This window comes from Coregonus lavaretus (assembly GCF_964263955.1).
Source record: "Coregonus lavaretus genome assembly, chromosome: 17".
In the NCBI taxonomy this organism is placed as follows: domain Eukaryota; kingdom Metazoa; phylum Chordata; class Actinopteri; order Salmoniformes; family Salmonidae; genus Coregonus; species Coregonus lavaretus.
In genome coordinates, this window is record NC_140004.1 from 35,524,630 (window position 1) to 35,545,670 (window position 21,041).

General features: G+C 41.7%; 2 protein-coding genes across 2 annotated transcripts; both read right to left on the minus strand.

Annotated features, from left to right (window-relative positions):
• Nucleotides 1–613: 613 nt before the first annotated feature.
• Nucleotides 614–10,930, minus strand: cUnh5orf34 (chromosome Un C5orf34 homolog). Its single transcript, XM_084180534.1, has 11 exons — nt 10,590–10,930; nt 10,421–10,510; nt 9,874–10,170; nt 9,454–9,731; nt 9,220–9,321; nt 8,860–8,980; nt 5,783–5,874; nt 5,240–5,309; nt 5,064–5,146; nt 4,867–4,913; nt 614–1,374 (listed from the first exon to the last, which is right to left on the minus strand). Exons 1-11 carry the CDS (start codon nt 10,794–10,796, stop codon nt 1,157–1,159), a joined length of 1,605 nt encoding a protein of 534 aa, XP_084036660.1. The 5' UTR covers nt 10,797–10,930; the 3' UTR covers nt 614–1,156.
• A 1,970-nt stretch (nt 10,931–12,900) lies between these two features.
• Nucleotides 12,901–18,986, minus strand: LOC311144994 (polyadenylate-binding protein-interacting protein 1-like). The gene is made up of 11 exons (XM_084181204.1): nt 18,621–18,986; nt 18,015–18,163; nt 17,500–17,682; nt 17,239–17,351; nt 16,993–17,104; nt 16,519–16,644; nt 16,179–16,285; nt 15,820–15,934; nt 15,560–15,614; nt 15,396–15,477; nt 12,901–14,757 (listed from the first exon to the last, which is right to left on the minus strand). Exons 1-11 carry the CDS (start codon nt 18,799–18,801, stop codon nt 14,667–14,669), a joined length of 1,314 nt encoding a protein of 437 aa, XP_084037330.1. The 5' UTR covers nt 18,802–18,986; the 3' UTR covers nt 12,901–14,666.
• Between the last annotated feature and the right edge of the window lie 2,055 nt (nt 18,987–21,041).

Below are 21,041 nucleotides of genomic sequence, written 5' to 3' on the forward strand. Positions count from 1 at the left end.
TTGGACATTCAACAGCATTTTCTGCAGCGCTAAACACACTGACATCATCATCAGTACAAAAGTTACAAAATACACACCACAAAAACACAACTAGTCATACACTGAGTATACAAAACATATTTCCATGACATAGACTGACCAGGTGAAAGCTATGATCCCTTATTGATGTCACTTGTTAAACCCACTTCAATCAGTGTAGATGAAGGGGAGGAGACAGGTTAAAGAAGGATTTTTAAGCCTTGAGACATGGATTGTGTATGTGTGCCATTCAGAGGGTGAATGGGCAAGACAAAAGATTCAAGTGCCTTTGAACAGGGTATGGTAGTAGCTGCTAGGCGCACCGGTTTGTGTCAGGAACTGCAACGCTGCTGGGTTTTTTACGCTCAACAGTTTCCTGTATGTATCAAGAATGGTCCACCACCCAAAGGACATCCAGCCAACTTGACACAACTGTGGGAGGCATCAACACTTTGTAGAGTATAAATGGCACGCATCCTGTAGAGTACAACACAAAACAAAAGTCATTTCCAGCCACTTCCTTCTGAGTTCTTCTTTCCAGTCCTACTGAAGTGAGACCACCATGAACTGAGGAGTGATTCAAAATGAGAAATCATGGCACTTATTTTTTTAAATTAAACTGTACTCTTCGAAGAGCACTGACAACAAGGTCAAATAGACACGACAGGTGACTTTAAATTACTTATTACTCATGATTGTCACTCTATAATAAGCCTCATGATATCAGATGAAGACAGTACAGGAATTGCAATAAGATGGACAATAATGTATTTAATTTGAATAATTTTTCAACAAACCGTTGCCTAGTTTCAACACACCCATCTTCTTTCGGTTGAGTCTAGTCTAACCACTATGTCTAACCACACACGGGTGGAGGCTGTTGCTGAGCTGGAGGTGTTAGAGTCCCTCTTAAAGTCAACACCATGACATATATCTGAGCCTCACAATCATGGAAAACTCTTATTTTCTTTTTCCTGCTGTCTGAAACTGCCACTAGATGAAGGTTGCATTTGATGCTGACAAGGCTTACTTAGTGAAACTGAAAACAATTAATAATTCTCACTGCTTCACATGTTTCTCATTTACAATAAGTATTTTCTGACACTAAACCCTCCATCACACATCACGCAGGACTGTATTATCCGTCATGCAGGGCAGCGGTGTCTCCAGATAGCATTGTGGCTGAGAGGAGGTTGTCGATATCCTGGATGGCTTTCAAGGTTCTCTGGAGGGCCTCCGCGATGCTCTCGCTGACTGGCTCACAGTGGGCCACGTGCTCTTTAGAACTGCTAGAACCACAGCCCACCGCTGTAGAACCCCTCTGGGCTCTAAGAAGGTGACTGTTCTCCAACAGAACTGGGTAGAGCCGGTTAAAGAAAACAGATCATCCACTGATTAGCCTATTGCTAATCAAGGACAGGTGCAGTGCCTTCAGAAAGTATTCGTACCCCTTGACTTATTCCACATTTTGTGTTACAGCCTGAATTCAAAATTGATTAAATATATTTTTTTCCCCTCACCCATCTACGCACAATACACCACAATGACAAAGTGAAAACATGTTTGCAGAACTCTTTGCAAATATATTGAAAAACTGAAATATCTAATTTACATAAGTATTCAAACCCCGGAGTCAATACTTTGTCGAAGCACCTTTGGCCGTGATTTCTGGGTAAATCGCTAAGCGCTTTCCACACCTGGATTGTGCAACATTTGCCCATGATTATTTTTTCAATTCTTCAAGCTCTGTCAAATTGGTTGTTGATAATTGCTAGACAACCATTTTCAGGTCTTGCCATAGATTTGTTAAGTAGATGTAAGTCAATACTGTAACTCGGCCACTCAGGAACATTCACTGTCTTCTTGGTAAGTAACTCCAGTGTAGATTTGGCCTTGTGTTTTAGGTTATTGTCTTGCTGAAAGGTAAATTCATCTCCCAGTGTCTGTTGGAAAGCAGACAACCAGATTTTCCTCTAGGATTTTGCTTGTGCATAGCTCCATTCCATTAATTTTTTATCCTGAAAAACTCCCCAGTGCTTAACGATTACAAGCATACCCATAACATGATGCAGCCACCACTATGCTTGAAAATATGGAGAGTGGGACTTAGTAATGTGTTGTATTAGATTTTCCTTAAATGTAACACTTTGTATTCAGGACAAAAAGTGAATTGCATTGCCACATTTTCTGCAGTATTACTTTAGTGCCTTGTTGCAAACAGGATGTATAGTGTATTCGGAAAGTATTCAGACTCCTTCCCTTTTTCCACATTGTTACGTTACAGCCTTATTCTAAAATTGATTAAATAAATAAAAATCCTCATCAATCTACACACAATACCCCATAATGACAAAGTGAAAACAGGTTTTTAAAAATAAAATCTTTATTTACATAAGTACTCAGACCCTTTGCAATGAGACTCGAAATTGAGCTCAGGTGCATCCTGTTTCCATTGATCATCCTTGAGATGTTTCTACAACTTGATTGGAGTCCACCTGTGGTAAATTCAATTGATTGGACATGATTTGGAAAGGCACACACACCTGTCTATATAAGGTCCCACAGTTGACAGTGCATGTCAGAGCAAAAACCAAACCATGAGGTCGAAGGAATTGGCCGTAGTGCTCGAGACAGGATTGTGTCCAGGCACAGATCTGGGGAAGGGTACCAAAACATTTCTGCAGCATTGAAGGTCCCCAAGAACACAGTGGCCTCCATCATTCTTAAATGGAAGAAGCTTAGAACCACCAAGACTCTTCCTAGAGCTGGCCGTCCGGCCAAACTGAGCAACCGGGGATGGAAACCTGGCACCATGCCTACGGTGAAGCATGGTGGTGGCAGCGTCATGCTGTGGGGATGTTTTTCAGCGGCAGGGACTGGGAGACTAGTCAGGATCGAGTGAAAGATGAACAGAGCAAAGTAAAAATCTAATCACATTTTATTTGTCACATATGCCGAATACAACACCTTACCGTGAAATGCTTACTTACAAGCCCTTAACCAACAATGCAGTTCAAGAAATATAGTTAAGAAAATATTTACTAAATATTCCTTCCTCTGACACCGCCTAGTATATAGGTCCTGGATGGCAGGAAGCTTGACCCCAGTGATGTACTGGGCCGTACGCACTACCCTCTGTAGCGCCATACGGTCGGATGCCGAGCAGTTGCCATACCAGGCGGTGATGCAACCGGTCAGGATGCTCTCGATGGTGCAGCTGTAGAACTTTGAGGATCTGTGGACCCATGCCAAATCTTTTCAGTCTCTTGAGGGGGAAAAGGTGTTGTCGTGCCCTCTTCACGATTGTCTTGGTGTGTTTGGACCATGATAGTTTGTTGGTGATGTAGATCCTTGATGAAAATCTGCTCCAGAGCGCTCAGGACCTCAGACTGGGGCAAAGGTTTACCTTCCAACAGGACAACAACCCTAAGCACACAGCCAAGACAATGCAGGAGTGGCTTCAGGACAAGTCTCTAATGTCCTTGAGTGGCCCAGCCAGAGCCTGGACTTGAACCCGATCTAACATCTCTGGAGCGACCTGAAAATAGCTGTGCAGCGACGCTCCCCATCCAACCTGACAGAGCTTGAGAGGATCTGCAGAGAAGAATAGGAGAAACTCCCCAAATACAGGTGTGCCAAGCTTGTAGCGTCATACCCAAGACGACTCAAGGCTGTAATCGCTGCCAAAGGTGCTTCAACAAAGTACTGAGTAAAGGGTCTGAATACTTATGTAAATGTAGATTTTGTATTGTTAATACATTTGCAAAAAAATTCTAAAAACCAAGTTTTTGCTTTGTCATTATGGGGTATTGTGTGTAGATTGATGAGGGGGAAAAAAACAATTTCATAAATTTTAGAATAAGGCTGTAACGTAACAACATTTTGAAAAAGTGTAGGGGTCTGAATACTTTCCGAATGCACTGTATATTTTGGAATATTTTTATTCTGTACAGGATTCCTTCTTTTCACCCTGTCGATTAGGTTAGTATTGTGGAGTAACTACAATGTTGTTGAACCATCCTCAGTTTTCTACTATCACAGCCATTAAACTCTGTAACTGTTTTAAAGTCACCATTGGCCTCATGGTGAAATCCCTGAGCGGTTTCTTTCCTCTCCGCCAACTGAGTTAGGAAGGATGCCTGTATCTTTGTAGTGACTGGGTGTATTGATACACCATCCAAAGTGTAATTAATAACTTCACCATGCTCAAAGAGATATTCAATGTCATTTTTTCCCCCCTCCCATCTACCAATAGGTGCCCTTCTTTGCGAGGCATTGGAAAACCTCCCTGGTCTTTGTGGTTGAATCTGTGTTTGAAATTCACTGCTCGACTGAGGGACCTTACAGATAATTGTATGTGTGGGGTACAGAGACGAGGTAGTCATTTCAAAATCATGTTAAACACTATTATTGAGTCCATGCAACTTATGTGACTTGTTAAGCACATTTTTACTCCTGAACTTATGTAGGCTTGTAATAACAAAGGGGTTAAATACTTATTGACTCAAAGACATTCATTTGTAAAAATTTCAAAAAACATGATTCCACTTTGAGATTATGGGGTATTGTGTGTAGGCCAGTGACAAAAAAATCTCAATTTAATTCATTTTAAATTCAGGCTGTAACACAACAAAGTGTGGAAAAGGTCTAGGGGTCTGAATACTTTCTGAAGGCACTGTAGCTGTTAGCCTGGATGCATTAGACTGGTCTGTTTCTTCTAAAGCCAATGTAGTGTTGTCTTGCTAAAGACAACAATGTACCTAGTGTTGTAGAATTCAGAAACAGTCATGTACCCTACCCTGGCTTATTATCCATAAAAGCCACCCAGAATAGTGACACTAAGGATACAGTTGAAGCGTTTGATCTTCTCCAGCTCTTCAACAACACAGTTAGGCCTGAAACAGAAAACAAATAATATTTTACTTAGCAAAAAATTGCTATGCTAGCAAGTGCAACACTTAGTGCCACCATTTAAAAATACATTTCACTCAATACAACATAGCTGAGCATTAATGTCTCAACTTTGAAGATTTAGGTACACAGACCTGCTTTGTCTTGCTTCAGTGGTATTAATGAAACCAGACTCAGAAATGTGTACTTCCTGTACAAAGGGCTCAGAACTGGTCTCCTGCACAGAGAGAAAAATACAATGCATCTCAATGCACCAATACACAATCGACTAACTAACACGCACAACTGTATGGATGATGTGTGGTCTAACCTTGTTCAAGCAGCTCGGTGTAGCAGGGAGCTTTAGAGAGTGCCTGGCCTGGTTGTAGCACTTCAGGATCCTGTCAAAACAACGTTTCAGTTTCAAGTTTCAATGCCATATGCACAAGTACAGTGAAATGCCTTTCTTACAAACTCAAAAGAACTCAATGGCAATAATATTGGAGGGTACCCATGAATAGAATTTGAAGTTAAAATTGAATTGGCCACAACCATGAAGGGTTTTGTTGATTTACAGTAATTACATTTACATTTACATTTTAGTCATTTAGCAGACGCTCTTATCCAGAGCGACTTACAGGAGCAATTAGGGTTAAGTGCCTTGCTCAAGGGCACATCGACAGATTTTTCACCTAGTCGGCTCGGGGATTAGAACCAGCGACCTTTCGGTTACTGGCACAACGCTCTAAACCACTAAGCTACCTGCTAAAGCAGGTCTGTGTACCTAAATAACAAGGTAGTAGCACTGCCTGATGTCTACAGGTGTGCTAGCCGTAGTCATCAGAGCTGGTCCAGGTCTACGGCGGTATCTCACCTGCTGGCTCCAGTCACCATAGAGCACACAGAGTAGGCCTGCCCAGGTGTGTCAGGGGGGAGGCTGCTCAGGTGGTACGTTACATCCTTTACCTAGGGGAAACACCACAACATGAGCAATGCTATCAGTCTGTCCTAAAACATATAGCTACACACATACTGGAATTCCTATTAGATTTGTGTCAGCATCCCAAAACTGTTTAAGATTCCACAAATAATCATGGAAGCATCTGTAAAAGCCTGTACGGCCATAAAATCAGTATGATATGGTAATTAAAAAAGATGGCTTTCTACTGCATACAAGCACATGATAGGATATAGCCCGCATAAATGACATGACAGACTGCTACTCTGTGCAGGGTTCGAATTACAAGGAGCACACAGGGTAGCACAAGTCTTAGGGAAATATCAACAGCTATTTTAAGGGCACCCTCAACAGTAAATGTGTAATTTTGAAGCGTGATTAGGTCAGGGTTTCTGTCAGGAAAATGTGGAGCAGGACATTTGACCCAGAGCATTTTAATTTACCGGACATTCGAGAAATGTACCCGACCCACATACATTGGGTGGGTAACCTGATTAGAACGTCTACTCACGGTGCTCAGAATGACAGAAATCACATTTAGATTATGGTAATTCATATTAACAGAACATGCAAGTCGAGGATGCAACGATGTGCGGTCCTTCTTACTGAATTCTGATGTGCACTTTGAAGATGTTAGAATAACTGTCCACATTTACTTTACCTCAGCCAACAACATGTTAACTTTTCTACTATGGGGATAGTAGATTGGCATAGGCTAGTGAAAAGTTAACATGTTCTATGGTCAGCTTGTCGAGAAAGAAATAGCCTATTCCTAACAGACTCTGGGACAGTTGTGCGACGATAGATCCCAAAGTCATTCAACCAATAGGCCTAGGCTACATAATATATATATATTTTTTAAGCAATTGAGTCAGATGCAACAGATCAGAACATTTAACTTAAAAATGTTGATAAACTATTATTTCTTAACATTATAAGCGAAGCAATGTGCTCAAGGCAGTAGACTACGCGCAGATGTTCATTCCATAATGCAATTAGCGGGAAAACACCATTGTCAAAAGGGCACCGCACATGTGAGCAGTTTTATGTGACAGAGATGAAAATAGCCATTAGAAATGTTTGAAAGATGGGGGGTCTAATATGGATCAACTAGCATGGGTTGCTAATATGACTAGGATTGTGCTTTTGGCTACCAGACAATAAACAAAAGTTGATATAAAATAATTGCCTCCACGGATATGGTCCGATTTTGGCTAGGCTACTTTGAAGCAAGGTAAGACATGCCTCATACTATGTATTAAAACATTCCGGTTTCAAACAATTAAGTATACACTACCGTTCAAAAGTTTGGGGTCACTTAGAAATGTCCTTGTTTTCGAAAGAAAAGCAATTTATTTGTCCATTAAAATAACATCAAATTGATCAGAAATACAGTGTAGACATTGTTAATGTTGTAAATGGCTATTGTAGCTGGAAACGGCTGATTTTTTATAGAATATCTACATAGGCGTACAGAGGCCCATTATCAGCAACCATCAGTCCTGTGTTCCAATGGCACGTTGTGTTTGCTAATCCAAGTTTATCATTTTAAAAGGCTAATTGATCATTAGAAAACCCTTTTGAAATTATATGTTAGCACAGCTGAAAACTGTTGTGCTGATTAAAGAAGCAATAAAACTGGCCTTCTTGAGACTAGTTGAGTATCCGGAGCATCAGCAATTGTGGGTTTGATTACAGGCTCAAAATGGCAAGAAACAAATAACTTTCTTGTGAAACTCGTCAGTCTATTCTTGTTCTGAGAAATGAAGGCTATTCCATGCGAGAAATTGCCAAGAAACTGAAGATCTCGTACAACGCTGTGTACTACTCCCTTCACAGAACAGCGCAAACTGGCTCTAACCAGAATAGAAAGAGGAGTGGGAGGCCCCGGTGCACAACTGAGCAAGAGGACAAATACATTAGAGTGTCTAGTTTGAGAAACAGACGCCTTACAGGTCCTCAACTGGCAGCTTCATTAAATAGTACCCGCAAAACACCAGTCTCAACGTCAACAGTGAAGAGGCGACTCCAGGATGCGGACCTTCTAGGCAGAGTTGCAAAGAAAAAGCCATATCTCAGACTGGCCAATAAAAATAAAAGATGGGCAGTCTGAGATATGGCTTTTTCATGCAACTCTGCCTAGAAGGTCAGCATCCCGGAGTCGCCTCTTCACTGTTGACATTGAGACTGGTGTTTTGTGGGTACTATTTAATGAAGCTTCCAGTTGAGGACTTGTGAGGTGCCTGTTTCTCAAACTAGACACTAATGTATTTGTCCTCTTGCTCAGTTGTGCACTGGGGCCTCCCACTCCCACTAGCAAACACAACGTGCCATTGGAACACAGGACTGATGATTGCTGATAATGGCCCTCTGTACGCCTATGTAGATATTCCATAAAAAAATCAGCCGTTTCCAGCTACAATAGCCATTTACAACATTAACAACATCTACACTGTATTTCTGATCAATTTGATGTTATTTTAAATGGACAAAAAAAATTGCTTTTCTTTCGAAAACAAGGACATCTCTAAGTGACCTCAAACTTTTGAACGGTAGTGTATGTTTTCAAAATGCATACTGCCTACAGCTCATTGCATAGTGGTGTGTGACGCACTGATGAAGCCTGCCTTCCATTGCCTATGTTTGCTGTTTGAGATGCTGTAGATTTTCCGCTCAAAGGCTCTGTATCTGTATGCTGTACACGTGTGATAACATACATAACGAATATGCAGTAAACACATGCCAATTATATTCCACTAAATTAGGCAAATTAACTTATAGACCGATAAGCATGACAAGTCAAATGTATTGACATCGACTGGTATTTCCAACATTGAATAGGCTAAAAAGCATTATTTCACAATGGGGGTTTTTCTTCTCCCGGACAATTGGTCGGTGGCAATTTTATTTATCGGCTTTTCTAAAAACAAATATCGAACAAAAGCCGGCTATTACCGGCTAACAGAAACCCTGGATTAGGTGATGTATTGTACCTCTCCAGGCCCAGGGCCAGCTCTGTGGTGGGTGAAGTAGCTGGCCAGAACTCCGTTAGACCTGATGACTGAACCATCCCCTGGAGAAACCTCCACGACTGGGATGGCTCCATCCACTATCCTGGACAGGAGAAACAGACAGACAGGACAGATGGATGTAATGGTTACAGAAGAAAATAACTGGACACAAGGTTGGTCAACAAACAACTATTTTCTTTTTTAACAGTTGAGGTGTGACTTGCTTTCTATGATTTATGATTGCTGAATATAGTATCTCATTAACTAATCATCTATATAACACGAAACAGTAGCCTATTCAAATCAAGTCAAGTGAATATGTATCATCCTGCAGAAAGGTACCTGTACAGCACCCCTTGGCACCACACCACCTTAACCAGCTCTGTAGGGAGGTCTTGGTCCGGCTCCTGTTCATCTTGGACCAGAAAGTGCCTGAACTTCCACCTACAGTAAAAATACATACATCTCTACAGTTTACTGCTAGATGTTTACATGCAGATAATTATACACTACCAGTTTTGGCAGTGATATCTGTATGTCTATTTTCATATCATAAAATAAAATCAATCAATCAACCTGTGCTGATGAGGGGAGGGGCATCTGAGAGGCAGGGCTTGGGGCAGGTGAGACCTCCTCTCTCCTCTGGATGTGTTTGGCATTGCCACTGCTCTCTCAGTCTGGTCTCTCCCCCTGGCTGTCTCTTCTTCTGTGTCTCCCCTGTTCCTCTCTCCAGAGGGCTGGGACTGGGCGCACCAGAGGTGAAGGGCCAAAGACAGAGGGTAGCGCCACACCAGAGGAACACAGGAGACAGAGTGGTGCTGGACCACTCTGGTGGACAGGTATACCTCTCCTTGCTTTGAATTTACAAGTTTATTGTCAGCATAATGAAGAAACTTACCATTGGCTTCAAACAACCACATTGACATTGAAATAAAAAACATAAACAACATTCAAGAATCCGGCGCACTTTGAGCATTGCTCCATAGCAAGCCTTACCTTGGGCTCAGCACAGGCATTACTCTGTTGAGATGGAGTCTTTGACCTACAGGTTTGGTTGTTTTGCTGTGTGTGTTCAGTGACGGACCTATTTGGCTCTCGGCTCTGAGGCCTGTGGTGTTGGTTGTGACTAAGCCTGCAGGTGAAGCTTATAGAGAACTCCTCTCCAGAGGGAGAAAGCAGCAGACTGGCTCTCCGCTCCACTGAACTGACGATGGTCTCTCGGTTCGATCCCACCTCAGCAGTACAGGAAGGACATGCAGGCCACTCCACCTCTGGGTCAATGCTGAAGACCTGCTGTAAGACGAGGTGAAAAGCACAATCTCAATGGTGAAAGGTTAACTAGGTAGTTTCCTGTGGTAAGTGGATAACTGTGGGCAAAATAATGTCCTGTTACACGAGGGAAATTGTGTGATGTGTATTTGAGGATTGAAAATATCCCAATTACACAAAAATTAAGTGAAGGCATTATGTGGTAATTTATTTATTTATTTCGCAAAAAAACGAATAGCTAGCAAAACTGTGTTAACTAGCTAGCTAACGTTACCTTTATGTGGTCGTCAGGGATTAGTTCTTCAGGCAGGTAAGGTCGAGTCGCATACTCGTTCCTGAACTCCAAAGCACCAAGCATCAGGTCCTAGAATATTGACAAGTCAGGATTGGCAAAAATAGGGGTTGTTTTTATTATGAGATTCGGTTCTGCTGATGTTACCTACCTTGTAGCTGCTGGTGGCGAACCTGGTCCTCTGTCGAACCTTCTCGCTAGACTGGAGAGGATGTGCAGAGCGTGCAGGAGCTTTCTCCAACACGAACTCCGAGCCACAGGGCGACAAGTGCAAACGGGAATCATCTACGTAACGGACGTCCACCGACTCATCCTCGTACATGATCATCAAACTGATATTAGTGCTGCTGCTGGTCATCGTAAACGTTATTTTATATATTCTAGGTAGCTAGATAGTAAACCAAATTACTTATAGCAGCGTTGTTGTCAACAACAAAATTCCCGCAACATGAAAGGTGTGCTCCCATTGGATGATGATTCTTCTTCTTCTTCTCCTTCTTCCTTCTACTGTACATACTTGTGGCCAAAATGAGCGTAGCGCCATCTACTGTGCTTTTCAGGTAACACGTATATTGAAAGAATCCACACATAACACATAACAAGTCGTCCAGGTCCTGAGGCAGCAAAGCATCCCCAAACCATCACACCACCACCACCATGCTTGACCTTTGGTATGATGTTCTTACTGTGGAATGCAGTGTTTGGTTTTCGCCAGGCATAATGGGACCCATCTCGTCCAAAAAGTTGACTCAAGTTTGCCAAAAAGCACCTGGATGATCATCAAGACTCTTGGAAGAACGTTCTATGGACAGATGATTCAAAAGTATAACTTTTTGGACGACATGGTTCCAGTAATGCCAGGCGAAAACCAAACTCTGCATTCCACAGTAAGAACATCATACCAAAGGTCAAGCATGGTGGTGGTGGTGTGATGGTTTGGGGATGCTTTGCTGCCTCAGGACCTGGACGACTTGCCTTAATAGAAGGAACCATGAATTCTGCTCTGTATCAGAGAATTCTACAGGAGAATGTCAGACCATCCGTCTGTGAGCTGAAGCTGAAGCGCAGCTGGGTCATGCAGCAAGACAATGATCCAAAACACACAATCAAGTCTACATGAAAATTGCTAAAAAGCAACAAATTGGAAGTTTTGGAATGGCCTAGTCAAAGTCCTAATCCCAATTGAGATGTTGTGGCAGGACTTGAAACGAGCAGTTCATGCTTGAAAACCCACACGTCACTGAGTTAAAGCAGTTCTGCATGGAAGAGTGGGCCACAGCGACGTGAGAGACTGATCAACAACTACAGGAAACATTTGGTTGGAGTCATTGCAGCTAAAGGTGGCACAACCAGTTATTGAGTGTAAGGGGGCAATTACTTTTTCACACAGGGGAATTGGGTGTTACATAACTTTGTTTATGAAATAAATATGTAATTCTTGTGTTATTTGTCCACTTATGTTCCCTTTATCTAATATTAGGTTTTGGTTGAAGATCTGATAACATTCAGTATCACAAATATGCAAAAGTAGAGAAAATTAGAAAGGGGGCAAATACTTTTTCATAGCACTGTAAGTCGTTTTTTGGGGTATCTGTACCTTACTATTTATATTTTTGACTACTTTTACTTTTACTTCACTACACTTCTAAAGAATATAATGTACTTTTTACTCCTTACATTTCCCCTGACACCCAAAAGTACTCGTTACATTTTGACAGGAAAATGGTCCAATTCACACACTTATCAATAGAACATCCCTGGTCATAATAATAACAATATGCCATTTAGCAGACGCTTTTATCCAAAGCGACTTACAGTCATGTGTGCATACATTTTTACGTATGGGTGGTCCCGGGGATCGAACCCACTACCCTGGCGTTACAAGCGCCATGCTCTACCAATTGAGCTACAGAGGACCACATTATCCCTACTGCATCTGATCTGGCAGACTCACTAAACACAAATGCTTCATTTGTAAATGATGTCTGAGTGATGGAGTGTGCCCCTGGCTATCCGTAAATAAAAAAACAAGAAAATGGTGCCATATGTTTTGCTTAATATAAGGAATTTGAAATGATTTATACTTTTACTTTTGATACTTAAGTACATTTTAACAATATTTACTTTTGATACTTAAGTATATTTAAAACCAAATACTTTTACTGAATTTTTTTACTGGGTGACTTTCACTTTTACTTGAGTCATTTTCTGTTAAGGTATCTTTACCTTAATTGACAATTGAGTACTTTTTCCACCACTGAACATGACTGCCGTTTGACAAATATAAATATTCTCGCTCTTATCCATAGTAATCTCATCATATAGACTAGCCTACCCGCACAGCATCTGCGAGATGTTGGCTGGAGCGCACATGCCAAGACCAGAGTAGGCACATTTGTTATTTAACGCAACAAAATTTGTGACTAAACTATCGGTAGATTTGAAAATGTGATGGAAACACATTAAACTTTAGATTTTATTCAGTAATTGAAAATGTAAGCGAAAAAGTACATTTTGTGTGTACTTCTTTATGCAGATTTTAGAATATTCGCATGAACATCTGTCGCCAATGATGGATGTCTAGCTAGTGTCAGTGAAATATTCATATTATAAATAATTTATTGCAGACAAACAATACTGTGAATATTTACAAACTATAAAACAAACATTCCTTTTAATTTGTTTCATCAATTGATGATGGTAAAAACAACTTTAAATTTGCTGTGTAATCCACCCTGAGAGATTTAGGTTGCAGTGGTTTCTTAATCACAGTTCCAAACTGCCTACTGCAAAAGGTTTAAAGCCGTGTTCAACTGACAAATTGGATTCAAAACAATACCGTTCCCACTTCCCAGCAACAGACAGTACTACTCAACAATTCTGTTAAATAACTTAACATTCTAAAAAGGCTAATTTGAACCTGTAAAAGAAAGAACAAAAACACCCCTAAAGTTTAAGCAACATTTGAGTTCTCTTTTATGGCCAGTTTTCTGCCACTTGTTGGTATTCAGTATTTGAAGCTCATTTGTTAGTTTCACAAATCCACCACCTTAAAATGCATAGCCTGATAAAGGGTGGTTGACCATCAAACTGAAATAAATGGCCAACTCCTCAGATGTATAATTAACAAACGGCCCTGGAGTTCAGTAGTGCAACATTCAGAACATTGAAAGCAGAGATGTACTATATAGAACAGACAATTCTCTTGAATACTGTATTTATTTACCGTGTTGCAACATCCGATGCAGTGCAGTATCCGTTCTATACATCACATTAGTATCTGCAATAGTCTGAGTGTTGCCTCCAACTGAATAAGCCCCTGCAGTATTCCCTGTAGCTGAACCCTATGTTGTCGTTGATTCTACAGTTAGTATGCAATCAAACTCCACACACATTTGATGACATAGCAGCCTATTCAGATTGTCAATTATTTGCACATCTGACACCCATCTGCTATTTCCCCTAATGTGTAAACAGCACAAAACCCCATGGAATCTGATCTTTTGACTTCAGATTAATACCACATCCATATGTGGATCTCAATCCTGATACAATTCTGATTATCTATATGTGACCTCAGTCTGGACGCTCAGATCAGAGTTTTGCTCAGAAGTTTTTTGTTTGTTGGCACATTACCTGCAGTCATCAGAACAACCACCCCAAAATGTAAAGTAACAGTAATAGCATTTAATCCGTGTGCTACTTCAGAGGCTACATCAGTGTAAATGCGCAAATCTGATATGGGTCACATGTAAAACTGAGTGTGGACAGTCGGAAAATAATATTGATTTTCTTTCTATATCTAGAGTTGGGTTTTTAGGGTGTCTGTGTAAACACAGACGTAGTAGTGTTTGAAATCCACAGCACACATTTCCCCTGCGGCATTAAGATGAAGAGCAAGGGAAATAAGTGTTTCTGAAAGAATCAAAAGCAGAGAAGGAACTCCCCCACCCCCCAAAAAAGCCAAACTCAAAACAGTTGGTATAACTCAGCAGATTATTGATCCAGTTGATTGTACCATATCTTCCAACCAACACAAATCCCAGCCAGAAAAAAACCTGTAAGTGAAGTGCCACGAAGAGCAAACTATGCACTGTATTGTTCCCCCCCCCCAAAAAAAAAAAACATATCGCTTGTTCTTTGATTTTTTCCAGTCGCAAACATTCCAGCAAGTCAAACACGAAAGGTATGTGCCAGTTCAGTCTCTCGCAGCGCTCTCATGCTGGTCTCATTGTCGCTGTCTCCTCTCTGACTCTAGGCAGAACTTCTCAAAAGCTTCCTCGATCTCAGGGTCCATCTCATCCTCGTCATTGAACGATCTGGAACACAAACAATGATGTATATTCATTAAGATCAAGAATGAACTGAACAAAGCACAGGCAAATTCATTAAGGTTATTTACAGGTTTATTTCAAAAGCTGTTCAGTGTACCACTAAAGACCAAAAGGCGCACACACACACACACAGTTGAGTGAGAAAGGGGTAAGCTAACCCCCCTTTCTGGTCCATCTGCTGACTACTCTGAATAGGAGGCTCTGGCTTCCCCTGTTGCATTGTGGGCTAGACAATCACACTGACCCACACTGGCCCCACAAGTCAACGACCTCACGCTGCTCTCAGGTCATGTGACATTGGCATATGGACACATGACAAGACCAATCCTACAATTGTATTAGTAACAACGGCACTGGATTGCCTGACCTATTTGGTGTGTTTGACTGGCTCCCACAAATAAATATTCTAGAACTAGAGAGGGATATTCTATAACTACAGAGGAATATTCTACAACTACAGAATAACATTATAGAATTAGAGGAATATTCTAGAACCACAGATACATATTTAGTACCATCATGACTCAAACACATCCAACCAAGTCAACTGAAAGAGCAAAGAACATGACCACAACTAATCACTGTATAGACAATTAATACATTTGTCATTTAGCAATACTCACGATTCATTTCCATTCTCTTCACAATCCTCTGGGAAATAGTCATCTTCCCTATCTAGGATCTCCTGGTATTTTTCTGAATATTCTGTAACACCAAAACATACATTTAAGGACAATGCAAAGCGTTTGCAGGGTTTTACCTTGATGAATAATGGTGATATACTCACCAGGGTCGGCTGCGGTGAAGGGAGTGCCGTCTGCAGTGTAGAACGTAGGCTCATTCTGAGAGGAGAAACGCACAAAGAACAGCGTTGAAAAGGTTAGTAGGCATGAAATTCAATTTGAACATTAAACCAGTTTCCCAAAATGGTGGATCGTGCCAATTCCTTTTGGATCATGGGTTAAAGCTGGGAGCTGGCTTGAAACTTGAGAAGTTTAAAAGCTTAGATGGAGGGAGTAGTGTTGATTTCTAGCCCCAACTCCTCACCATAAAGTAATTGGGGTCATTGTCAGGTGTAGCGTCGGCAGCAGCAGCAGCGTGGACTCTGCCCCAGTTACTAGACCTCAGCTCCACCAGCCGCAATAACATCTGCTTCACATCTCTGATGGACACACAGACTGTCTTTTATTAATTTGTTCAATCACTCACTCGGCATCAACAACATCTCCTTCACACAACAGACACAGTCAGTCATTCATATGACCAGTTTCTATCTAATCCAATCTAAGAAGCTTTCATTTGACTTCTACATTTGGCAGAGGTAGTTTTGACAGAGTGTCTACTAAACACAAAGCAGCCAGTCTCTGGTCATTGCTACTTCATTCATCTCACATACACACACGCACCTGCTGCACTGGGAGTCCAGTAAGATGTTCTCAATCCTCTGGGTTAGCTGGTCCATGTCAGACTTCCCGTTTTCTTTCCATGCATCCTCCAGAACCGAGCCTGTCAACTACAGATGACATCACAGATAAAAGTTAATGTAACAAAGGGGAATTTGTCTTGCACATTATAACAAACTTGACAATATAAACATTATTACATTGTAATACAATAAAATCTTTTCCATTCACTTGGGATTGTAGCCTGCAGATTTCTCTTGAAAGAAGGTAAATAACTGTACCACAGATGACGTGGAACATTGAACCAGCTTGACTTTAGAGATCAGAAAACTTGCGAAATCACCTTGAGCAGTTTGACAGCACAGATTAGGTTTCCGTCCACTGGGTTAGATAAGAGGGCATCCATCAGGTCCCTCAGGGCGGTTAGCAGGATCTCAGCACGGGAAGGAGGCCCCTTTGCACTCTTCACCTGATACAATCAATTATACAGGAGGTCAGGTTCAGTCATCCTCTAGGGTTTATTATCAACTCAAAATGGATCTAGGGGGAGGAGTTATGGAAGGAGGTTGGGTTATTGGAGGCAAGTGTCAAAGTTGTGAGGAGCTGAAATGGAAATTGTTTTTACCATCAAGTGTCACTTTGGAAACAAGTGTTTTAATTAATACTTTTAAGTGCTATTCTCTTGGAATACAATGTACATTTTGCTGTATATGTTTTTACCCAAATAATAATAATAAAATTCAGCTCAATTCAACAGACCCACAGAGACATAAATACCCCCAAAAGACTGGGACAGGACAAAGGCGCTCCTACTCACCTCTAGTCTGAGGTAGAGCTCCCCCAGAAAGAGCACATAGGCATGGAACTTCTTCTGTGTCTCCTGGTCCCCCCGCACCGCTACATCCCTCTGTTCATACTCTGTCTGACACCTACAGCACCCAGATACAGAGTGAGAGACAGGGTTTCTGTATAAATGGCTACAAGTGTTTCTTGTGGTGAAGCATCAGGATTAAGCTTGTGATGAAATCATAAGATGTTACTTTCTAATATTAACAAAGCTCACCGTTTAAGTAACAGCTGACGAAAGTTTCCACTTGCTGGGCTGAGTACGAGGTTATGAGACAGAAAGTTACAGAGCCTTGCCCCTGTGTACGAGAAATTGGGGATAGCAGTAGACTGCAAAAACAGACAAAATGGAACAACAGAACAGAACAAATTGAAAAAAAATACAGTAAAACAAAATACAGTAAACTACAGTACAGACATCGCTATTAAATTAATAAGCACGTAGATGACCGAACTGTGTGTGTGTTGATACACATACTTGTGTATAGATGAGTTCCACCAGTTCTTGCAGCGTCTCCTCAGTAGTGACCCAGCTGTTCAGCATGTTTACTATGTACTCAATGTCCATCTCAAAGGACCCCGGCGAGGAGTTTAGGTGGCTGAGAAACTCCTCAACCAATTCAGCCAATGTCGTCTCAGTATAATAGCCATCACTGCCATCCTAAAATGGAGAATACAGGTAATCAAGGATTGGTGAAAAATATAGAAACTAGCTAGTAGCTACTGCCAGTACTTCCAGCTGAGAGCTACTCATTAGTAGTGGATGAGGTGAAGTGCAGTTGCCGAGACACTAGGCAACCCATTATCATTATGCATTATTACAGGGTGTACAGACTTTTTGTTCCGACCCAGCACCATCACACCAGATCTAATTTAATAAGGGGCTTGGTGATTACCCTAATTGAACCAGGTGTGTTAGTAGTACTGGACTGGAACAAAAGCCTGCACCCTGGTTGGGTTTCCAGGATCACTGGGGGAACACTGCTTTCGCACCTCATAGGGGGAGAAGCTGGCAGGGTAGAACTCCAGTGCATTGGCTGACAGAATGGAGGTCTTCACCAGAGTTTCCACACTTTTCACTTTGGAGGCAGGAGTGTTGTTGTTGTGAATGACTTGGTGGGGTTTGCTTGGTCTTCTGCTTTCTGAGGAAGCAAATTAAGATTTATTGTTCAGTACACGTAGCTAGCAATAGAGGTCTGAGTGGCACATTAGGTAATGTGCTTACCCTGTAACAGGGACACTCGGTGGCAGGGACCTAGCTTGTCATGTGACGTGATTTGGCCGCCGTCCTTGCGCTTCATTTAGTAACAGGTGCAACTAGTTAGTTAGCTACTTAGGTAATTTGTCAGAGGGATTCAATTCTTCTAGGGGCGTTTTAAAACGACGATAGTTTGCAAGTTAGCTAGGTTGTCACTAGCAGCAGGCCTGTGCAAACGAACAGGGCATTTTGCGCGCTCTAGCCCTCGAGCTAGAATGTTGTGTAACTTCTTCACACACTAGCTACCTACCTAGCTAGCTAACATGTTAACACGCATAGCTAGCTAAAACAAATGGCTAAATTAACAGTAAAGGCATAGTTGATCTGACATCAAATCTTACCTCCCCCGATAGCTTCACTAGTGTTTGTGTTCTCAGTCAAAGGTGGAGACGTCCGAGGTTGCCGTAGAGGCTCACTCTCGTTGAAAACAGATGTGGCGTCTCCTACATCTGCGAGGCCGGGCCTTCTTGGCTTTATACGGACTCTACCTGCGCCTGGAGTTCGGTCGAAATTCTCAGTCATCTCTTTTGCTTGTTTGTGCTACGACTTGTTCGGTGAGGCGCAACAGAAAACCATTCGAGAGAAAGAAAAAAAAAAAAGAGGTGGTTTGGCAATTCCAATGACGTGTTACGAAATTATTTAGTTTGGCCTCACTCACCATACCTCACATTCATATTTACCAGCAAGCTAGCTAGTTTCTGTTCTAGAACGGATATTACAACATATTTATGTTAGGGCCACTTCCTTCAACAACAAATCCGATATCGGCTGAGATTATCTATGAACGTGTTGGCGACCTCTAGGGGAGCGGTAGAGCACCAACAGAGCAGAGCCGAGCCTATATCTCATTGAGCGGACTGAGTAGCCTGGAAAAAGTCCCAGGAAGCCTACTTTGATCTGAAGCAAGAAAGTACGTTTATCTAGCTAATACACATACTGTATCATGTTAAATGTGACGCAGTTTCTTCAGCAATGAAAGAGAGTGGGATGATCAAGTAATATAAACATACCCCAGCCTCCCGTATTACAATAAAACCACAGATGCATCAGAGAGCAGTATCAGGATCCTGTGGATCACACCAACCCTCTCACATGTGTCGCTCTCCCCCTGCTCTCTCCGTAGCTGCCCATTACAGCCATGTGTGTTGCACCAGACCTTAGAAGAAGCAGTCATTAATTGTTTAGCCTCCAGTCATTTTCCACTTGTTTCCCAAAGCTGGATCACATTATGTCAAAGAGCATTCCCGTTCCAGAAATGTGTAGACCCACTTTGATAAAAGATTATGGCCCCTATTTTCTGTTATTGCAAAATGGGTGTCTTGGAGGGAGTTCAAACATTCACAAGTGAAGTCCTGTGAATGCGTAGAAGATGAAAGATGACAATACCTTTACGAATCCTTGAAGAAGTAGTAGACTAGCTAGAGTTGGTATAGCCAACAGCAGCACTGTGTGTGTTCAGTGCAATTCGTTTAAAGGAAAGGCCGCACTCTAGTAGCTCGGAAAGGGGTTATTTTTGGACTGGGCAGAAATACACTTGTTAAAAATGTTGCGAATGGCGGGGCAAAAACCCTACGCATTTCACCAATACCCTGATAGTTGGGAATTGTAGCATAGCTCATATAGCGAGGATTGCTACAGTACACTATGTTGGATTGCATTGCAACATTCAAAAGTGTTGATCATTCATTGTGAGTCCATAAACCATCATTGCAGGGACAATATGGTCCTCTGTAGCTCAGCTGGTAGAGCACGGCGCTTGTAACGCCAAGGTAGTGGGTTCGATCCCCGGGACCACCCATACACAAAAAATGTATGCACGCATGACTGTAAGTCGCTTTGGATAAAAGCGTCTGCTAAATGGCATATTATTATTATTATAATATGAGCATTTCTAGCTCAAAGCAAATACCATCATGATCCCTGGCCTCCTGCAGTAGCTCCGAACATCTTAACAATAGTTCCGGACCAGGAATCACGGTCTCTAGTTGAATGGGATAAATCTGGGAATTTGGGAAACGTTCTGTCTTTCATGTTAGTTTTGCAAGCACTTTGTGTTCTTTTCCCAATTGCACGCCCTTACATAGATACAATTAGATGTTCATGCACAGAGGATGAGAGACACGTGACATTTGTGTTAACATTCTCCCCCTAGTCTTTTGATCTGGCATCTGCCAGCTGTCATTGATTAGAGCATTTGTTGATGATTACAGGAGGAAGTGGGTAGGGAGACACAGGTCATAAATAATAATATAATGTTTTATTGTCACACACCAGATAGGTGCAGTGAAATGTGGTGTTTTACAGGGTCAGCCATAGTAGTACAGTGCCCATGGAGCAAATGAAGGTTAAGTGCCTTGCTCAAGGGCACATTGACAGATTTTTCACCTTGTTGGCTCGGGTATTCAAAGCACACACACACTGCACCAGATAATGTTAAATAGTGCTTGATGTGGGACATTACAATGCTGAAATGTGAGGTCTACAGGCTATTCACTTTTCTTCATATTACTTACTGTATGAAACAAGTGTTTCTTGCTTGTTCAGTATCCATGTGACCTAAGGCCTCATGCCATTTGGGAATGTTGCATCTCCACACTAATGGGGTGATAGTTGAGGAAATAATGTAAGCCCATACCAGTGTAGTTACCTCCCTTCCATTTTCATGTGGTCAGCCTGTATGTTTCCAGTTTGTTTGGTGGGTCTGTAATGGTTGCCTTTTGTCATTACCTACCTCAGTCAGCCTGATAAGAATAGTCACTCAG

What these genes read in the sequence shown, in the direction of transcription:
- cUnh5orf34 (XM_084180534.1), bottom strand. Translation starts at nt 10,796, where the DNA reads ATGACCAGCAGCAGCACTAATATCAGTTTGATGATCATGTACGAGGAT. An exon ending in TGCCAAGGGGTGCTGTACAG is followed by an intron (nt 8,981 to 9,219) that starts GTACCTTTCTGC and finishes TCTCCTGTCCAG; the next exon opens with GATAGTGGATGGAGCCATCC. An exon ending in ACTGAAGCAAGACAAAGCAG is followed by an intron (nt 4,914 to 5,063) that starts GTCTGTGTACCT and finishes TTTCTGTTTCAG; the next exon opens with GCCTAACTGTGTTGTTGAAG.
- LOC311144994 (XM_084181204.1), bottom strand. Translation starts at nt 18,801, where the DNA reads ATGACTGAGAATTTCGACCGAACTCCAGGCGCAGGTAGAGTCCGTATA. An exon ending in CCAGCTTCTCCCCCTATGAG is followed by an intron (nt 17,683 to 18,014) that starts GTGCGAAAGCAG and finishes TCTCCATTTTAG; the next exon opens with GATGGCAGTGATGGCTATTA. An exon ending in TGGAACTCATCTATACACAA is followed by an intron (nt 17,352 to 17,499) that starts GTATGTGTATCA and finishes CTGTTTTTGCAG; the next exon opens with TCTACTGCTATCCCCAATTT.